Source organism: Mobula birostris, chromosome 15 (genome assembly GCF_030028105.1).
Source record: "Mobula birostris isolate sMobBir1 chromosome 15, sMobBir1.hap1, whole genome shotgun sequence".
NCBI lineage: Eukaryota > Metazoa > Chordata > Chondrichthyes > Myliobatiformes > Myliobatidae > Mobula > Mobula birostris.
The window spans coordinates 33874448-33892527 of record NC_092384.1 but is presented as its reverse complement, the minus strand read 5'-3'; the positions used below and the strand labels follow the sequence as shown (position 1 = coordinate 33892527).

The window sequence follows — 18080 nt, the reverse complement described above, 5'->3', positions numbered from 1 at the left end:
AGGGAGGAGTTGTAAAGTTTGATGGCCACAGGCAGGAATGACTTCCTATGACGCTCTGTGTTGCATCTCGGTGGAATGAGTCTCTGGCTGAAAGTACTCCTGTGCCCAACCAGTACATTATGTAGTGGATGGGAGACATTGTCCAAGATGCATGCAACTTGGACAGCATCCTCTTTTCAGGCACCACCGTGAGAGAGTCCAGTTCCATCCCCACAACATCACTGGCCTTCCGAATGAGTTTGTTGATTCTGTTGGTGTCTGCTACCCTCAGCCTGCTGCCCCAGCACACAACAGCAAACATGATAGCACTGGCCACCACAGGCTCACAGAGTTTCAGATTTCAGAATCATTGGGACCTCTTCTGGGGCAGGTGGGACCTGTACGAGAGAGACGGGTTAGACCTGAACTACAAGTGGACCAATATCCTTGCAGGGAGGTTTGTTAGTGCTTTTGGGGAGGGCTTAAACTAGATTTGCAAGGGGGATGGGAAGCAGAGTGCCAGAGCAGATAGTGGAGTGGCGGTGAAAATAAATGATGTTAAAAGTTCATGCAAAGTCACATGGTTGTGTGTGGCGGTGTTAATCTTCTGAGGTGTGTCTATTTCAATGCAAGGAGTATTGTGGGCAAGGCTGACGAGCTGAGGGCGTAGGTTGACACATGGAATTACAACATTATAGCCATTAGTGAAACTTGGCTACAGGAGGGGCAGGACTGGCAGCTTAATGTTCCAGGGTTCCGATGTTTTGGACGTGATAGAGGCAGAGGAATGAAGGGTGGGGGAGTGGCATTGCTAGTCAGGGAAAATGTTACAGCAGTGCTCAGGCAAGACAGATTAGAGGGCTTGTCTACCGAGGCCATATGAGTGGAGCTGAGAAACAGGAAAGGTATGGCCACATTAATGGGGTTGTATTATAGACCACCCAATAGTCAGCGAGAATTGGAGGAGCAAACCTGCAGAGAGATAGCAGATAACTGCAGGAAACATAAAGTTGTGATAGTAGGGGATTTTAATTTTCCACATATTGATTGGGATTCCCATACTGTTAAACGTCTAGATGGGTTAGAGCTTGTAAAATGTGTTCAGGAAAGTTTTCTAAATCAGTATGTAGAGGTAGCAACTAGAGAAGATGCAATATTAGAGCTCCTATTAGGAAACGAGTTAGGACAGGTGACAGAAGTGTGTGTAGGGGAAGACTTTGGTTCCAGTGATCATAATACCATTAGTTTCAACTAGATCATGGATAAAGATAAATCTGGGTTGAGGTTCTAAACTGGAAAAAGGCCAAATTTGAAGAAGTGAGAAAGGATCTGAAAAGCAGGACAGGTTGTTCTCTGGCAAGGATGTGATTGGTAAGTGGGAGGCCTTCAAAGGAGAAATTTTGGGAGTGCAGAGCTTGTATGTTCCTGTCAGGATTAAAGGCAAAGTGAATAAGAATAAGGAACCTTGCTTCTCAAGGGATATTGGAACTCTGATAAAGAAGAAGAGAGATGTATGACATGTATAGGAAACAGGGAGCAAATAAGGTGCTTGAGGAGTATAAAAAGTGCAAAAAAATACTTAAGAAAGAAGTCAGGAGGGCTAAAAGAAGGCATGAGGTTGATTTGGCAGTCGAGGTGAAGAATAATCCAAAGAGCTTCTACAGGTATATTAAAAGCAAAAGGATAGTAAGGGATAAAATTGGTCCTCTTGAAGATCAGAGTGGTCGGCTATGTATGGAACCAAAAGAAATGGGAGAGATCTTAAATGGGTTTTTTGCATCTGTATTTACTAAGGAAACTGGCATGAAGTCACTGGAAATAAGGCATACAAGTAGTGAGGTCATGGAACCTATACAGATTGAGGAGGTGGAGGAAGTGCTTGCTATCTTGAGGCAAATCAGAGTAGATAAATCCCCAGGACCTGACAGGGTATTCCCTCGGACCTTGAAGGAGACTAGTGTTGAAATTGCAGGGGCCCTGGCAGATGTATTTAAAATGTCGGTATCTACAGGTGAGGTGCCGGATGATTGGAGGATAGCTCATGTTGTTCCATTATTTTAAAAAGGCTGTAAAAGTAATCCAGGAAATTATAGGCCGGTAAGTTTGACTTCGGTGTGGGTAAATTATTGGAAGGAGTACTAAGAGATAGGATATACAAATATTTGGATAGACAGGGACTTATTAGGGAGAGTCAACATGGCTTTGTGTGTGGTAGGTCATGTTTAACCAATCTGTTAGAGTTTTTTGAGGAGGTTACCAGGAAAGTGGATGAAGAGAAGGCAGTGGATGTTGTCTACGTGGACTTCAGTGTGGACTTCAGTAAGGCCTTTGACGAGGTCCTGCATGAGAGGTTAGTTAGGAAGATTCAGTCGCTAGGTATACATGGAGAGGTAGTAAATTGGATTAGACATTGGCTCAGTGGAAGAAGCCAGAGAGTGGTAGTGGAGGATTGCTTCTCTGAGTGGAGGCCTGTGACTAGTGGTGTGCCACAGGGATCAGTGCTGGGTCCATTGTAATTTGTCATCTATATCAATGATCTGGATGATAATGTGGTAAATTGGATCGGCAAATTTGCTGATGATACAAAGATTGGAGGTGTAGTGGACAGTGAGGAAGGTTCTCAAAGCTTGCAGAGGGATTTGGGCCAGCTGGAAAAATGGGCTGAAAAATGGCAGATGGAGTTTAATACAGACAAGTATTAGGTAGATGGACATACTTATTGATCCCGAGGGAAATTGGGTTTCGTTACAGTTGCACCAAGTGTGAGGTATTGCACTTTGGAAGGACAAACCAAGGTAGAACACACAAGGTAAATGGTAGGGCACTGAGGAGTGCAGTAGAACAGAGGGATCTGGGAATACAGATAGAAAATTCTCTAAAAGTGGCATCACAGGTAGATAGGATCATAAAGAGAGCTCTTGGTGCATTGGTCTTTATAAATCAAAGTATTGAGGATAAGAGTTGGAGTGTTATGGTGAGGTTGAATAAGGCATTAGTGAGGCCGAATTTGGAGTATTGTGTGCAGTTTTGGTCACCAAATTACAGAAAGGATATTAATAAGGTTGAAAGAGCGCAGAGAAGGTTTACAAGGATGTTGCTGGGACTTGAGAAACTCAGTTACAGAGAAAGGTTGAATAGGTTAGGACTTTATTCCCTGGAGCGTAGAATAATGAGGAGAGATTTGATAGAAGTATATAAAATTGCAATGGGTATAGACAGAGTGAATGCAAGCAGGGTTTTTCCACTGAGGCTAGAGGTAAAAAAAAAAACAAAAGACATGGGTTAAGGGTGAAGGGGGAAAAGTTTAAAGGGAACATTGGGGGGGGCTTCTTCACACAGAGAGTGGTGGGAGTGTGGAATGAGCTGCCAGATAAAGTGGTAAATGCGGCCTTTTAACATTTAAGAAAAACTTGGACAGGTACATGAATGAGAGGTGTATGGAGGGATATGGTCCAGGTGCAGGTCAGTGGGACTAGGCAGAAAAATGGTTCAGCACAGGCAAGAAGGGCCAAAAGGCCTGTTTCTGTGCTGTAATGTTCTATGGTTCTATGAATCATGTACAAATGACTGACTTCAGTATATTAATATTAAATATTTTAAGGTGTGGAACACATTAACCAGTGACACTTTGAATGCAATGCAGCAGTGAGTTCAGAAGCCTGATGGCCTGGGGGAAGGAACTGTTTCTCATCATGACCGTTCTTGTTTTTCTATGTATTGTAATCTCCTGCCTGATGGTAGAAAGTCAAAGCAGATGCTTTGATAGATGGAAGGGAGACCACTCTAATCCTCTCAGTTGTCAGGACACTCTCAGTGGTGCTACTATAAAACTGTATATTAGTTCCTAATAGTTATTGACAAGAGAAATTCATCGGGTATACACTGCTGTGTTCTTTTGAGTGACTGTAAATGAACAAAATCAGTGCAGACACCTAGTGCAAATAATGGACTGTCTTCGTACAATGTTCCAGTGATTATATTTTTCAAATCTTCATTTTCATTATAACCTTCGAATTCTTCACAGTTCCAAAATATTTGAAGTGGTGAAATAGTTTCATTTTCACTCTCAGCCGTTTCTGGCATCTCCAAGCCTAAATGCTTGAAACCACAGTGAGCAAAACAGTCTGGAGTTGTGCTGTTTATTTCTTGCCAATATCAGTGACAAAAATCACTGCTTTTGAACAGAAACACACGCCACTGAAACTATTCAAAAATTCTTTCACTGCACATAATTTGTTACTCAGTTTGTCTTTTTTACAGCTTCACAACTATTTCCATAAAACTTTGGCTAATTGGGGCAGCTGCTTAAATAAGCCTTCATGTGGTGGTCCTGATGTGTCCCAATTAACTGGAATCCATCGTAATTTATGAGCTGACCTGAATCCAAAGATGGGGATGATTTCATAAAAAATGCAGCTTGTTGTTTATTTATTGAGCATTTTACTCAATATACTTGAAATTTCCAGAATTTGAACTATAAAAAATTAGCACATTTAGCGAAACAACTTTTATTTCATTTTGAAAATCTACACTGTTCCTGATGTTGTATTTTACGAATATTTAATATTTTGAGCACTGCTATGTTTGCATGTGACGCTGCATGCAACTTATGGCTGTTTGTCTAGGTAATCTATTGACTTTTTGTTAATTATTTAGTAACCAGGATCCTGCACTTTTCCCGAGAAAGCAGTCAAATTCCATAGGAAATGTGATGTGAAGGTTCTTATGAGTAATTAATTAGGAACAAATTGTAAGGACTAAAGAGCTTCCTCATGTGCTGTAACCTTTCCCAGATGCTAAGGAAGTACTATCAAGCACAAAGTTCAGCTTCTGGACTATTTCTGAAATTCTGCACTTTCTATAGTCTTTGAAGTTCCTTTAATTTTAGTGGTAAAAGAGCAACTTTGATTGAAAATTATGTCATGGCGATAATATGTGAAAAATTTGTAGCCTTTGATTCTCTGCTTCTTATTTTAATTTAAAGCAGTAAACTGTGATCTTTTATGCTTGAAGTCCAACATAAAATATCTTTATCCTAACCAAAAGGTTTGGCTTGAAAAACCTAATAATGTAGACTTCAGAGTGCAAAAAAAAACACGGAAGATCAAAAATTAAAACTCTCTCTAGAGGGCAAGGTGTTTTACATCCCCTGATTTTTATCTTCTCGGTTTGCATGTATTTTAATTCAAAGTAGTCTAACTTTAGCTGAGAAACTACATTGCAACAAAGTGTCAGGACACTGAATTTTTTAATTCTTTTTTTCTCAAGTCTGTTTCTGCTGACATTTAATTTCTTAATCCATTTTTTGTCAAGTTCTGTGAGAGTGGGAATGAACGTTGATTACTCCCAGGATGGAATAATAGCTTTCCCACATTTCTTGAGGCAGATTGCATGGATGGCATTGAAATGACCATTCTTTTAATCCTCGTCACCATCTTAACTGGTAGGGCTATGGAGGGCCATGGTCCTGGTGCAGGCCAATAGGAGTGGACAGTTCCAATGGTTTCAGTATAGACTAAATGGACCAAAGGGCCTGTTTTTGTGCGGTACTTCTCTATGACTCTATAAGCATTTGGTAGAGAAGCGAACATTTTAACGAAGCTTTGAAAAGCAGCTTATAATTAATTGTTGTCGTCTTATTGTACAAGAACAATTTCTGCTCATTTGGCATAATGAAGTCATAAGTATACTGTTTATAAACATGGAATTTCACACAAACTAATTATTCACCACTATCCAAATTCAGGATACAACTGAAGTCGACTGCGTCAACTGCGGTAAAACCAATTATATGAAATTTTCTTCTTCATTGCATTCCTAGTAGCATAAGACAGTACATTTAACGTTTTCTGAGCTTTGATTTACAATAAATCTGTCACGTTACTTCCTGCACCTTGTATTTGCTATTCCCCAGACATGACTGAGAGCAGCCAAGCAGCATCTCGTCCTTGACCTCAAAGTAAGCTGACACGAAGATTGAGTGATCTTTGAGACAAAATTCTCCTTTCTGATATCGTTTTTTTTTATCAGAGGTCAGCTGTAGAAGATAGATGAAATCCAAAAGATATTCACAGAAAGTGAACTGGGATTTACAAGTACAATCTTTAGAAAATATTTTAAACATTTTACCAAGTGGAATACATATTGGCATGTTCATGTGCTACTGTGGTAAAAGTGGAAACGTCATGGTCATGAGTAAAATTTTTAATTTTTTGCATAATGTTGTGAAATATTTATGTCAAGGATTACATTCCACCTATATAAAACAATAATTTCTAGCCATATACTTAGCCTTAGAAAGCATTTTTAAAACTCTCAGATTTCATGCAAGAAAGTCGGGTTTTTTTCAGGGTATATTGTACCAGGACATGTTTGTAAGTGCCTGGAGTTATTGCCAGTTCAAATTTATCTCCTTTGATTTCAGTGCAACCCTTAGAGAAAGGCTACATCACTGAACAACATTGATTTCTGGGTTAAATCCCATTTGAAGTTTGTGTCAGCTTCACTAGCAATGGCATATGCCAAAAGTTACAATCTTGTGTTTGCACCACCATTTGACCAACTTTAAGGACAAACATAACCGTGGTCAACTAGCTGAATTATGAGGAAGTTTTACTTGAACTGACATCGTGCCCATGAGTATAAATAATTGTTTTAGGATTGTGCTTTCCAAAGGAAAACAGGACAAGAATCATGATCAGAGTAAAACTTCTTTTAATCTCCTGTTAACTGATTTGGGAATCCAGCTGTTTGTATGATCCTATTGCCTCACTGCCAGTTCATAACATAGTTGTTTTTCATGGATAATTAAAGAAGTTATGAGCTGTGTAGATCTTTTGGTGTAACAATGTCGAAAACTCTTAATGGAACAAACTGAGAAGCTGTGTACATACATCTATTGATGCTTCTGGACACATCTTCAGTGATGTTCCTGGAATCATCGGGTGTTTCGGGTCTTTCAACATCATACAACCTCCTCCAGGTGACCCAGCCGGGGCTGATCAGACCCCAGCTTGTGTCCAGATGGCTAGCTACTTATGACTCAATGACTCCCCTCTTTTGAGCCACAGCCATCTTGAGGCCCTCTCTGCCGCATCAGTGGTACTGCGGATGGCTCTCCTCTTCCTCTCTCCCTCGATGCCCAAAATGCTGAAGGAACAAACGGAGAAAGAGTTACCTTAAAAATGCAAGATGTTCACACTGTACTGTGAGTCAAGGTACAAAACAAAACCTTGGTGGGAAAGTAAGTTAATTGTTTACAGCAAATCTGATGCTGTTGTATTGAAATCAATTGATTTCATAGTGGGAAAGATAAGCTTAGACATTGAGCTGGCTAGTTTTTCCTCACGTGTATTATCAAACTGCCTGTGCTTCAAGCATAATATTGTCATATCTGAAGATTTAGTTTCCTCAGTGCTCATTCGTGTTAGACTATTTCAAGGAAATAACATCCTGACATTGGCCTGGGTTTTACGTTCTAGGAATAGTTTGGAGGTTAAGTCATGAGATTGTCACTTAACTATTCAAATCTCATTCTTCTGCGTACGAGGTTCTCCTCACTATCTGGCTGCACAAAGAAGAGGGATTTGCAGAGCCTTTGGGAAACTCTTGACTTTGCACCAGGTGATGACAGGCCTTTGCAGTCTATTGCAGCATGTTTGATCTGGTGGTCATACTTAACCCAAGTCCCCACAGTTCAGGATCATTCCTGGGTGTTTGAAAGATTTTTCAATCAGCTCTATGTCAGTGCAGAAACAATTGATTGTTGACATAGGAACACGTTTACAGCAATGTTGATGTCAAAGGAGCAATCAAATTTGAGTCACAATTGGATTTATGACTCTGATTTGCTCTCTAAAAATGAAGGATATCATTTACTGGAGGCCCGGCAAGCAAGGCTGACCCTGAGTCATTCAGAAATAACTCTTCTATGGACTTCAGTTCCTTGTACAGCAGACAAACAAGTAGAGACATCAGTGAACTGGAATAGCATTGTCAGGGACCAAGGTCTACCTTGCTGCCTTCATCCTTTAGTGCTCCTTGATCTTTTCACACCTTGGAGCTGATCCACTAACAAGCTGCTTGGAGATGAAGGACACTCTGGCCAGATAATAACTATGTAGACACAACCAGTGAGGCCAAGAGTGTTTATTACGGACAGTTTCAGAGTTGAGTAAGCCATTAACATGTCGAATATTCATTTCAGATATGTCAGTGTGCTTGGAAACATTTGATATCACATTTGCTGTGCTCTGAAATGTACAGCAGCAAGGGTTGAATATGTAAGATTTAGATTGATTACCTGTTAGAATGGTTCTAATAGAAGGTCTGCAACTTCAAATGTTGGTGTTGTGCTACCAGCTGAGTGCCTCCAGCATAAATCTGTTTATTCCAGATTTTCAGCATTCGTGGGTTGTAGACCTTGATTGAGGACATGCATGTCCTCATTTGATGCTCATCACAGTCAGCCCATTCTGTGTCCAGGCACGAGAACATCAGTGTCAATGTCACCACACTCATGCAGGAGACAGACTCCTCCATCTCTGCAAGAGTGCCCAGTGCAGCTCGGATGTCTGCTCGGGTATCCCACGTCTTTCACTGTTGCTCTTGACTCTGCACGTGCATCAGCGAGTGCTTGTACAGTCCCGCAGTGTCAGACTTTCCGGTTTCTGGAAAAACCTGTTTCTGGCATCTGCTTCTGATCATTAGAGCATTTGAGTCACCAGGTGAAGACCTAGCTACCTCTCTTCACTTGAGTCCACCAAGGTGCACGTACCAGAACTGGAAGACAGTTGGCGTGAGTTCTTGATGACTTGGCCTCAGTGAGCGTCCTTCTGCCGAGAGTCGTCTGCAACAGATGAAGATCCTGAGGGTGGGTAAGGACATGAAGTACAACAGTTAGGGTAAAAGAGTAACTAAGGTTATCATTAGGTACATGATTACTTTTCACTCTGCTGTCGATGTGGCAACTCTCTCTCTGTGTCCTGGTCTGTCATCACTTTCCTCACAAGCGATGGAGGGGAGTGCTGGGGGAGGGGGGTGAGGAAGCAAACATGACAAATTCTCACCATTACTGTGATACGAAGAGTGTGCATGCATACATGCTTATGAGAATTAGTAGTTTAACTATGACGGCTTTTCTCTTAAAATGGTTCTAATTTGACCTCTTTCTGGGAAAATAATTACACCTGAACTATTGACCCCACTAACTGTGAGAAGGCCAAGCTTGTAATCAGTTCACTATGCTGTGGGAAATGTACAGTTGGTAGATATTAAATTTGAATCTGATGGTTGTGCACAATTATGATGGGATATTTAATCAGAAATCAGCGATTAATTATAGCTTAGTGATGCTCTGTTGTGGTAATTATAAAATCTTTAATCATAGCAGAAAGTAAAAAAAAAACCCACAAATCGGCATGAATTTGTGATCCTGGTCACAATAGGCAAACATACGTAGAATAGAAAGAAACACTTTTGCTTCTCCTAATTATATTTGAAACTTGTGTGCTAAGTTACTTGTTTCCCTTCCGTAAATTGTGATTTCTAATCAATTATTTATTGGTAACTGTTAGTTTAAATACTCACTTGGAAGGAATTTTTTTTCCTCCAAGACAGTGGGGTCAGGATGGATGTAGTGTGTGCCTGAAGCTTATAAAAGCAATCTCATGATTTTTAAAAACCAAATCGACAAATAAGTAAGTAATGTTCAGCCGATGCCTCTGTGCATTGTGACAACATAAAGCGAATAATTCTTTTAAAATTGAACTGCGTGCATGCTGTATGCATAGGCTCACTGCATTTTCTGTTTATGACAACGTTTGGGTAAAGTTCTTGGGGTAAATGTTTTTAAGAAGAAGACTGTCAGTTCAATGATGTGTACTGTAAATCTGCTTCAGCAAAGTGACCTTGCAACTCTTTCACAAGAGCAGATACATAGCAGTTTTGTGTCATATCTTGTACTGGTACAGAAACTACCCATAAGGTAATCATATTAAAACCTAATGCATTATAAAATGCTCCCTCAAACAATTTTTAGATAATCTTAAACTGTAATGGAATCAAATAATGTTTGTAGGCTCTGCACAAAGAAACATTTAGCATGCTATAAGCTTTTTCCATTTTATAATAGTACTGAAATTGCAGTGTAAAAATTGGACTGGTGATATCTGACTTAGGAAGAGATGAATGTTAACCTTCTGTAGGAGCCATGCATTTGTCCTCTATCTGCATTGTGTTCTGTGTTACGCGTTAATTATGGTAACTAGTTACATGAGCGGAGACGTAAAAATGAAGGGAATAAGTCATGTATCCTTGCTTTGTTCATCGCAGTTTGTAGTAGTAGACCAGCGGATGTTGTATATTTTGCTGGCTGCTCAATTACACTTCGCTTACACTTGGGTATTTTTACGTTTCTTCGCTTCAAGATTAGATGTTTGCTAGTTGCTGATAAAGGATCGAGTACATATGCTTGACGTTTGGAGCAATGATTATTGGAGTGAGGGCACGTCATGCAAATAGAACAAATCTGTAGGGTCGCCAGCAGCAACAATTGTTTTGGTTTTGGTTTAGCTTGGCCGCTACTTCTTCCTTGGGTGGAGGTGGGTGGACAGCAGTTTCACTGCTGTTAAATTACCTTTGCATCGTCCTCAGATTATCTTTCCCAGTATGGCTGTTAACACTGACAGGGCACTGAATTAATTTAAATGTTATGTACTTTCCAAACATTTACAGAGCTTAATGAGGGAAAAGAGCTGAACAGAAAATAGAAGTTTTTAACTGACAGCAAAATTCTGATGAACTGGATGAACTGTTGCTCAACCATTCAGAAATCATGATGGTTTAGCATTTGGCTCACACAGTGATGCTTGCTATTTCTGCTCCAGAAGGCTCTGGTTCCTGATCACTTTTCTATTTGTCTTGAGCCCAGCGCCATGCTCTCTTCAAACTCACCTGTTCTATTGGCTATTCTCATTTAAAGCTTCACCTGGATCCCTGAGATGCTGTTGTGCAATATCATGTCAAAAAACTGAATTAAAAGTGCATTAAAGTATCAATAAAATGTCAGTTCAGCACTAATCAGGTTTAAAACCTATTTCCCAAGTCACTACACACCAGTTAGTTATACTTCAGTGGTGGTTGTGGTGGGGGTATTGTAATTAATGAAGCATTTCTGAGGGTGAGCATGAGATTTTTATTTAGAAAGGCAGGTATGAGTTGAAGTGTGTTACATTTCATTCCAGGAAAGTGGGTACAGAATTGGCTCAGTGACAGGAAACAATGGGTCAGGATTGATGAATGTTATTTTATGATTGGAACGTAGTTACTGTTGGTGAACCACAGAGCTCAGTACTCATTCCATAGCTTTTTGTAATCTTTGTCAGTGATTTAAGGTTGAATGTAGCGACGTATGCCAAAAACATTTGCCAGAAGTACAAAAATTGGCAGTGTGGTTGTCAGCAAGGTGGAAACCTTTGGACTGCATGAAGAGGTGGATCAGAGGAAGATGTAGATGAACTGGTCATTTTGGCAGAAAAGTGTGGAATGAAATTTTAATCCATTGAAGCGTTTGATTGTGGATTTGGGGAGGGACAGCAAGGAAAGAGACCAATAAACTTCAGAAGGTGTAGAGGAACAGGAAGATATTGTCAACCAACACAGATCCATAAACATCGTAGGATACATTGATGTGGTTAACAAGACATACAAAGGCTTTTTCTTATTAACCAGGGTGTTTTATGTGTAAGAGGATTATGCTAGGGCTGTATATAATGCCTGTTAGACCACAGCTTGAATAGTCTAGACAGTTCAGGTCATTAGAGGAAAAATGTGATTGTAATTTATGGGATACAGAGAAGATGGCTGAGGATGTCAGAAAGATGCAAGATTTATAAATGAGGAAATATCAGTTAAGTTAGAATTGTTTTTGGAGGAGGCAGAGGGTACACTCAGTTGAGTTTCTGTGATTCACAGCAGGTAAAGTAGTTTTGAAGTGTTTTTTTTAGAAATATGACTGTCATCTGAGCACAGTCATCAGGGATCATGACTCATCATTTAGGTATTGGTCGGGGACGCATATTGGTCGGAATAATGAGGGGAAATACCCCCACTTTCAAAATATTACACCGGAATCTTGGGTCCAGTTGAGGGCAGGTGCTGCTGAATTCCTCATCTGAAAGATGGCACCTTCAAAACTGCTGTTTTTATTCAGAACTAACTTAGAATGTCAGTCTAAACTGTGCCCTGTCCCACCAACTTCAGCGTCATTTTCTGGTGCAAAAGTGTTACCAAATGAGCTCAAATATCCTCCAAACAACAGGAATTCTGCAGATGCTGGAAATTCAAGCAACACATATCAAAGTTGCTGGTGAACGCAGCAGGCCAGGCAGCATCTCTAGGAAGAGGTGCAGTCGACGTTTCAGGCCAAGACCCTTCGTCAGTCCTGACGAAGGGTCTCGGCCTGAAACGTCGACTGTACCTCAAATATCCTCCATTGTGTTTGTTTGCTGATTGGATTTGAATCCCATTAAAACCACTACGTTGTCAGTATTAGGTGCATCATGTTTCTAGTATGCAAGAAATCCAGTCTTTGTGTCTGTATTTTTTCCCTTTTAAATGTAAGGTGTTTCAGTATACACAGGTGGAGCACAAGACACATTTGAATGTTTATGTGAATAAAGTCAGCATCATATAGCACAGAAATATGATTTGTTTCTCCAGTTAGAGAACTAGATGCAGTGCTTCAGCAACAGAACACAGTGTCAGTTAACAAAAAGAATTTCAGGCTTGTCAAGTCTGCTGTGAGATGGCTGAGAAGACAAGTACAAAGCAAAAGCATAACAAGTTAATGGATGAGAAAGAAAAAATGGAAATTAGCAGATGTTGTAGTTCATCTGTTGGAGAATTACATAGATGGAACTTGGATCCATTTTCCCTCGCTAACATTCATCCCTTCTGGTGTCATGAAACAGTGTTATTGTCACATTCTACTGCGCTTTGATCTATGGATAATGACTGTTTTATCTTGTCCATCACTGGGTAAGACTGAAGATTTGGACGAGTGAAAAATAATCATTTATACAATGACAGTACTCACTGGCACTATTATTCTTGAATTCACTTTGAAGCCACCTGGGTTGAATAAATTGCCAGATTTGTCTGCTTTACAGTACAGAATTCACACTTGTGACAGCCTGCCTGGTGCACCCCCTCATAGTTCATGCCATCTTTATCATTTTTGGTTACAAGTCCATGAATTAGTTGATTTAGTGCTCTGTCATTGAAGGATTGCCTGCGTTTGATTTTTGACAGTCATCACAAGCAGACTATTTTGATGGGTAAAAGCAATGAGTTTATCAGCAGCAGAGAAGATTGGTGAATGGTTTTACTCTAGAGATGACTCTTCTAAATTAACACTTAGAACGTCTGTGGAGGGCAGATCCAGATTTCCAAGTAGAGTCATTGATTCTTATGTATGAACTTGTACCCCTTGTTGACATCCAGAGCCCTGTGGTTGAAAGGAAAAAAAAAGGGCTAAGTTCTAGTAACAGGTTGTGTCATGCTCCTGTTGCTCTCCATTCTGTTCATGTCCACGTGAACAGCTCCTGCACCACTGCTTTGTGTTCACAGCCTTTTTTATAAGCTTATGTAAAAGCCCCTTTGTTACTCATAGTGCAGTGGAACATGAAGTTTTGTGCCTAACCTCTTTAACTCCCATTTATTTGATTTGCAGGCTCAATTACATCTGAAATGTCACTGTTCTAAATTGCTTACATCCCTGATGACAGTTTTTGCAATTGTTCCTAAAGACACTGCATATTCAGTGTTGACAGTTGTAAGCATAGCGTAAATAACTTGCTCTAAAAGTAAACCATTGCTGTGTAAATGTTAATAAAGTATGGGAGATAATTGTCTTTAACATTGCATTTGTAGGTACCCGTATGAGCGCATTGACGGGAGAGTTCGGGGGAACCTGCGACAAGCAGCTATTGACCGATTTAGCAAGCCTGACTCTGATCGTTTTGTGTTCTTACTCTGCACGAGAGCTGGAGGTTTAGGAATAAATCTTACTGCAGCAGACACGTGTATCATTTTTGATTCAGACTGGAATCCTCAGAATGATCTTCAGGTAAGTAAAACTTGAACTGGAATTTGGATGTAGATTGAGTTTATCAGTAGGCTGTTGGGGTAATGAATTGCAACTTATTGATTGTAAAATGTGTACTTTTTCTTACCTAGTTATATTGAACAATATGAAATAAAATTTTGTAATTAAAAATCCGTACCAATCTCCGTCCTGGCACTTGCCCCACCAGTGGCAAAAGTGCTACACCTACCCATTCACCTCCTCCCTTACCTCCACTTAAGGAACTCAGTTTGCGGCGCTGGAGGTTCATGGCAGGAAGAGAGTTTCTCTTCCTTCTACCATCTGCGTGAGATGATGAGACTTTCGAGAGACTTTGAGACTTTTTATTTACCATGCCCATGGTCTGTTCTTTATCAAATTACCATATTGCTTTGCACTGTTGTAACTATATGTTATAATTATGTGGTTTTCGTCAGTTTTTTTAGTCTTGGTTTGTCTAGTGTTTCTGTGATATCATTCTGGAGGAACATTGTATCATTTCTTAATGCATGCATTACTAAATGACAATAAAAAAGGACTGTGTGTCCTCAATCTAATCTAATCTAATTTAAAAATAGTCCTTTCTGGTGAGGCAACACTTCAACTGCATATCTGCTGGGGTCGTCTACTGTATCTGGTGTTCCCAGTGTGGTCGCATCTACATTGGTGAGACCTGGTGTGAATTGGGGAATGCTTTGTCAAGCACCTTCACTCCATCTGCAAAAGGCAGGATTTTCTGGTGGCCAACCATTTCAATTCCAGTTCCAGTCCCCAATCCCATTCTGGCATGTCGGTCTATGGCCTCCTCTTCTGCCACAATGAAGCCATCAGGTTGGAGGAGTTTCACTTTATATTCTGTCTAATTAGACTCCAACCTGACAGAGCAAATATCAATTTCTCCAACTTACGGTAATTTTATTCCCCCTCCTCATCCCGTCTTCTTCACTTCCCCACTCTGGCCTGTCTGTTACCTGTTCTCTGAACCTGTCTATTCACATTCCCTTGTGGCTTTCCACCTTCCCCTTCTCCTAGTAGTCTATTCTTCTCTCCTATCAGGATTTCCTCTTCTCCACCCCTTTACATTTTCCACCTATCACTTACTTCATTCCCCCCCCCCCTCACAACCCACCTGGCTTCACCTATCACCTTCCAGCTCGTACTCCTTTCCCTCCTCCAACTACCTTAGTCTGGCATCCTCCCCCTTCCTTTCCAGTCCTGATAAAGAGCTTTGGCTCAAACCGTTGATTGTTTATTAATTTCCATAGATGCTACTTGACTTTCTGGAGTTCATCCAGCATTTTGTGTATATTGCTCTAGATTAATAATAACAAAAAACTTTCACAATTCTTCTAAACTCCAGCAAGTAAAATCCCAGAGTCATCAAACACTCCTCATACATTAACCCTTTTCTTCCTGGAATTATTCTCATGAACCTCCAATACCAGCCCAAAACTGCTCAATACTCCAAGTGAGGTCTGACCAATCCTTTATAAAGCCTTGGCATTACATTTTTGCTTTTATGTTCTAATCCTCTCAAAATGAATGCGAACATTACATCTGCCTGCCTTACTATCGGCTCAACCTGCAAGTTAACCTTCAGGGAATCCTATGCAAGGACTCCCAAGTTCGTTTGCACCTCTGAAATTTGAACTTTCTCCCCTTTTAGAAAACAGTCTGCACCTTTATTCCTTCTACCAAAGTGCATGACCATATACTTCCCTACACTATATTCCGTCTGCCACTTCTTTGCACATTCTCCCAATCTATCCAAGACCTTCTGCAGACTCCCTGCTTCCTCAATACTACCTGCCCCTCCACCTATCTTTTTATCATCCGCAAGCCTGGCCACAAAGCCATCAATTCCATCATCAAGATCATTGTCATACAACGTGAAAAGAAGTAGTCCCAATACCAACCCCTGTGGAACACCACTAATCACTGGCAGCCAACCAGAATAGGCCCCCTTTATTCCCACTCTTTGTCTCCTGCCAGTCAGCCAATTTTTTTTTCATGCTGGTATCTTTCCCTTAATACCACGGGCTGTTATCTTGTTAAGCAGCCTCATGTACGGCACCTTGTTAAAGGCTTTCTGAAAGTCCAAGTAAGCAACACCCACTGACTCTCCTTTGTCTATCGCCTTTGCCTTATTGTTGTAAGTGTCCTCTTCATCATTATGAAATAATAAATCTGGATTTTTTTTAGCTTATAGTGAGCTGTGGGCTGGAAGTATTATGTCAAAACGAGACAAAACAAGAGGTTCCATGAGGGTTAGAATAAGAGAAAACAGGTTCCCCCCCCCACCCAGATTTTTAGTCTGACTGCAGAATGACAGGGAATGGAAAAAACTCACTATTTGCATAATTGATGCCCCTTTTTAGACCAAAGGACCTGTTTCTCCAGGCTACTGTTCTTTATTCTGAAACACTGACTCTACACAGGGAGGAGGCTAACTTCATCACTCTGAAACCATATTCCAGGTGTGGCTGACTCCCATACCTGTACCTCTCATGTTAATTGAATCACAACAGAATTTTGATGATCAGGAGCAAGCCATTCAGTTTTCTGGTCCTGGCTCTACATTTGCTAACGTCGTGGTGATGTGAACCTCAACTCTGTTAATGTGCCTTGACATCCTACTCTTAGTTCCCCTTATCTTAAAAATAATCTATTGGTATCAGTCTGAAAAGGTCATTGCAGACCAGTTTCCATCCCAGTTATTTGTGATTAAGTGCTTCCTGATTTAATTGTTGAAATTTCTTTAATCTGGATCACTTCTCCAGAGGAAATGTTTTGTCCATATTTATTAATTGCGTATCTCAATCACTACCATTAGATCATCTCTCAGCTTTCAACCTCAAAGAATAGCGAGCTGAGTCTTACGGAACTTGTTTTCAAAAAGAGCATCTCGTCTTCGTTTTATTTGTGTTACAAAAACCACTCCGGCGCCATCATTCACAACACAAGGGATAATGCTTGAGCTGAACTTGTCATGTGATCACCAAATTAAACAATATGTATAAAGAAGAATATAAATTTTTAAGCGACACCATTGACCTGATCACGTACACAAGATGATGCTGGCTTTGCTTAGATTGGACTGAACTATATTGCCTTCTACTGTGAAATAGATAGAATAAATGTGAAAATACACCTCATGTTGAAGTTATCAGAAGGTATTTATCCCGTTAGGTTAACCATTGTCGAGACAATATAAAGTTGAAAGCAGGCTTTGATTTTCATAACTCAGTAAATCGAAACTATATTCATTCTGGTACCATAGAGTGAAGAGCCTGTATTCATCCCTTGGAAGGTTCAAAGTAAATTTATGATCAAGGTACATATATGTCACCATATACAACCCTGAGGTTCATTTTCTTTCGGGCATACACAGTAAATCCAAGAAACATAATAAAATCAATAAAAGACTGCACCCAACAGGACGGACAAACAACCAATGAGCAAACTGTGCAAATACAAAAGAGAAAATAATAAATAAATAAATAAATAAATAGGCAACAAGTATCGAGAATGTGAGATGAAGAGTCCTTGAAAGTGAGTTCATAGGTTGTGGGAACAGTTCAGTGATGGGGAGAGTGAAGTTATTCCCATTTATTCAAGAACTTGGTGGCTGAGAGGTAATAACTGCTTCTGAACCTGCTGCTGTGGGCCCTGAGGCTCCTGTACCACCTTCCTGATGGCAGCAGTGAGAAAAGAACATGTCCTGGGTGGTGTAGATTCTTGATGATGGATGCTGCTTTCCTGCGATAACACTCCATGATGCAGGCAGCCTTACCTGTGATGGTCTGGCCTGTATCCACTATTTTTTTGTAGGATTTTCTACTTAAGGGCCTTTGGGTTTTAATACCAGGCCATGATGCAACCAATCAATATACTCTCCAGCTCACATCTGTAGAAGTTTGACAATGTTTTAGATGTAATGCCAAATCTTCGCAAGCTTCTAAGGAAAGAGAGGCAC

At 40.3% G+C, this 18080-nt stretch overlaps 1 protein-coding gene across 7 annotated transcripts in view; it reads left to right on the top strand.

Moving 5' to 3' along the window:
* chd9 (chromodomain helicase DNA binding protein 9) overlaps positions 1-18080 on the top strand; it is a 275269-nt gene that overhangs the window by 198206 nt on the left and 58983 nt on the right. For all 7 annotated transcript variants that reach the window (XM_072279569.1, XM_072279566.1, XM_072279567.1 and 4 more), the window contains one exon: positions 13912-14107. In XM_072279569.1, coding sequence (XP_072135670.1) covers positions 13912-14107 — 196 coding nt within the window. The remainder of the gene's footprint in view (positions 1-13911; positions 14108-18080) is intronic.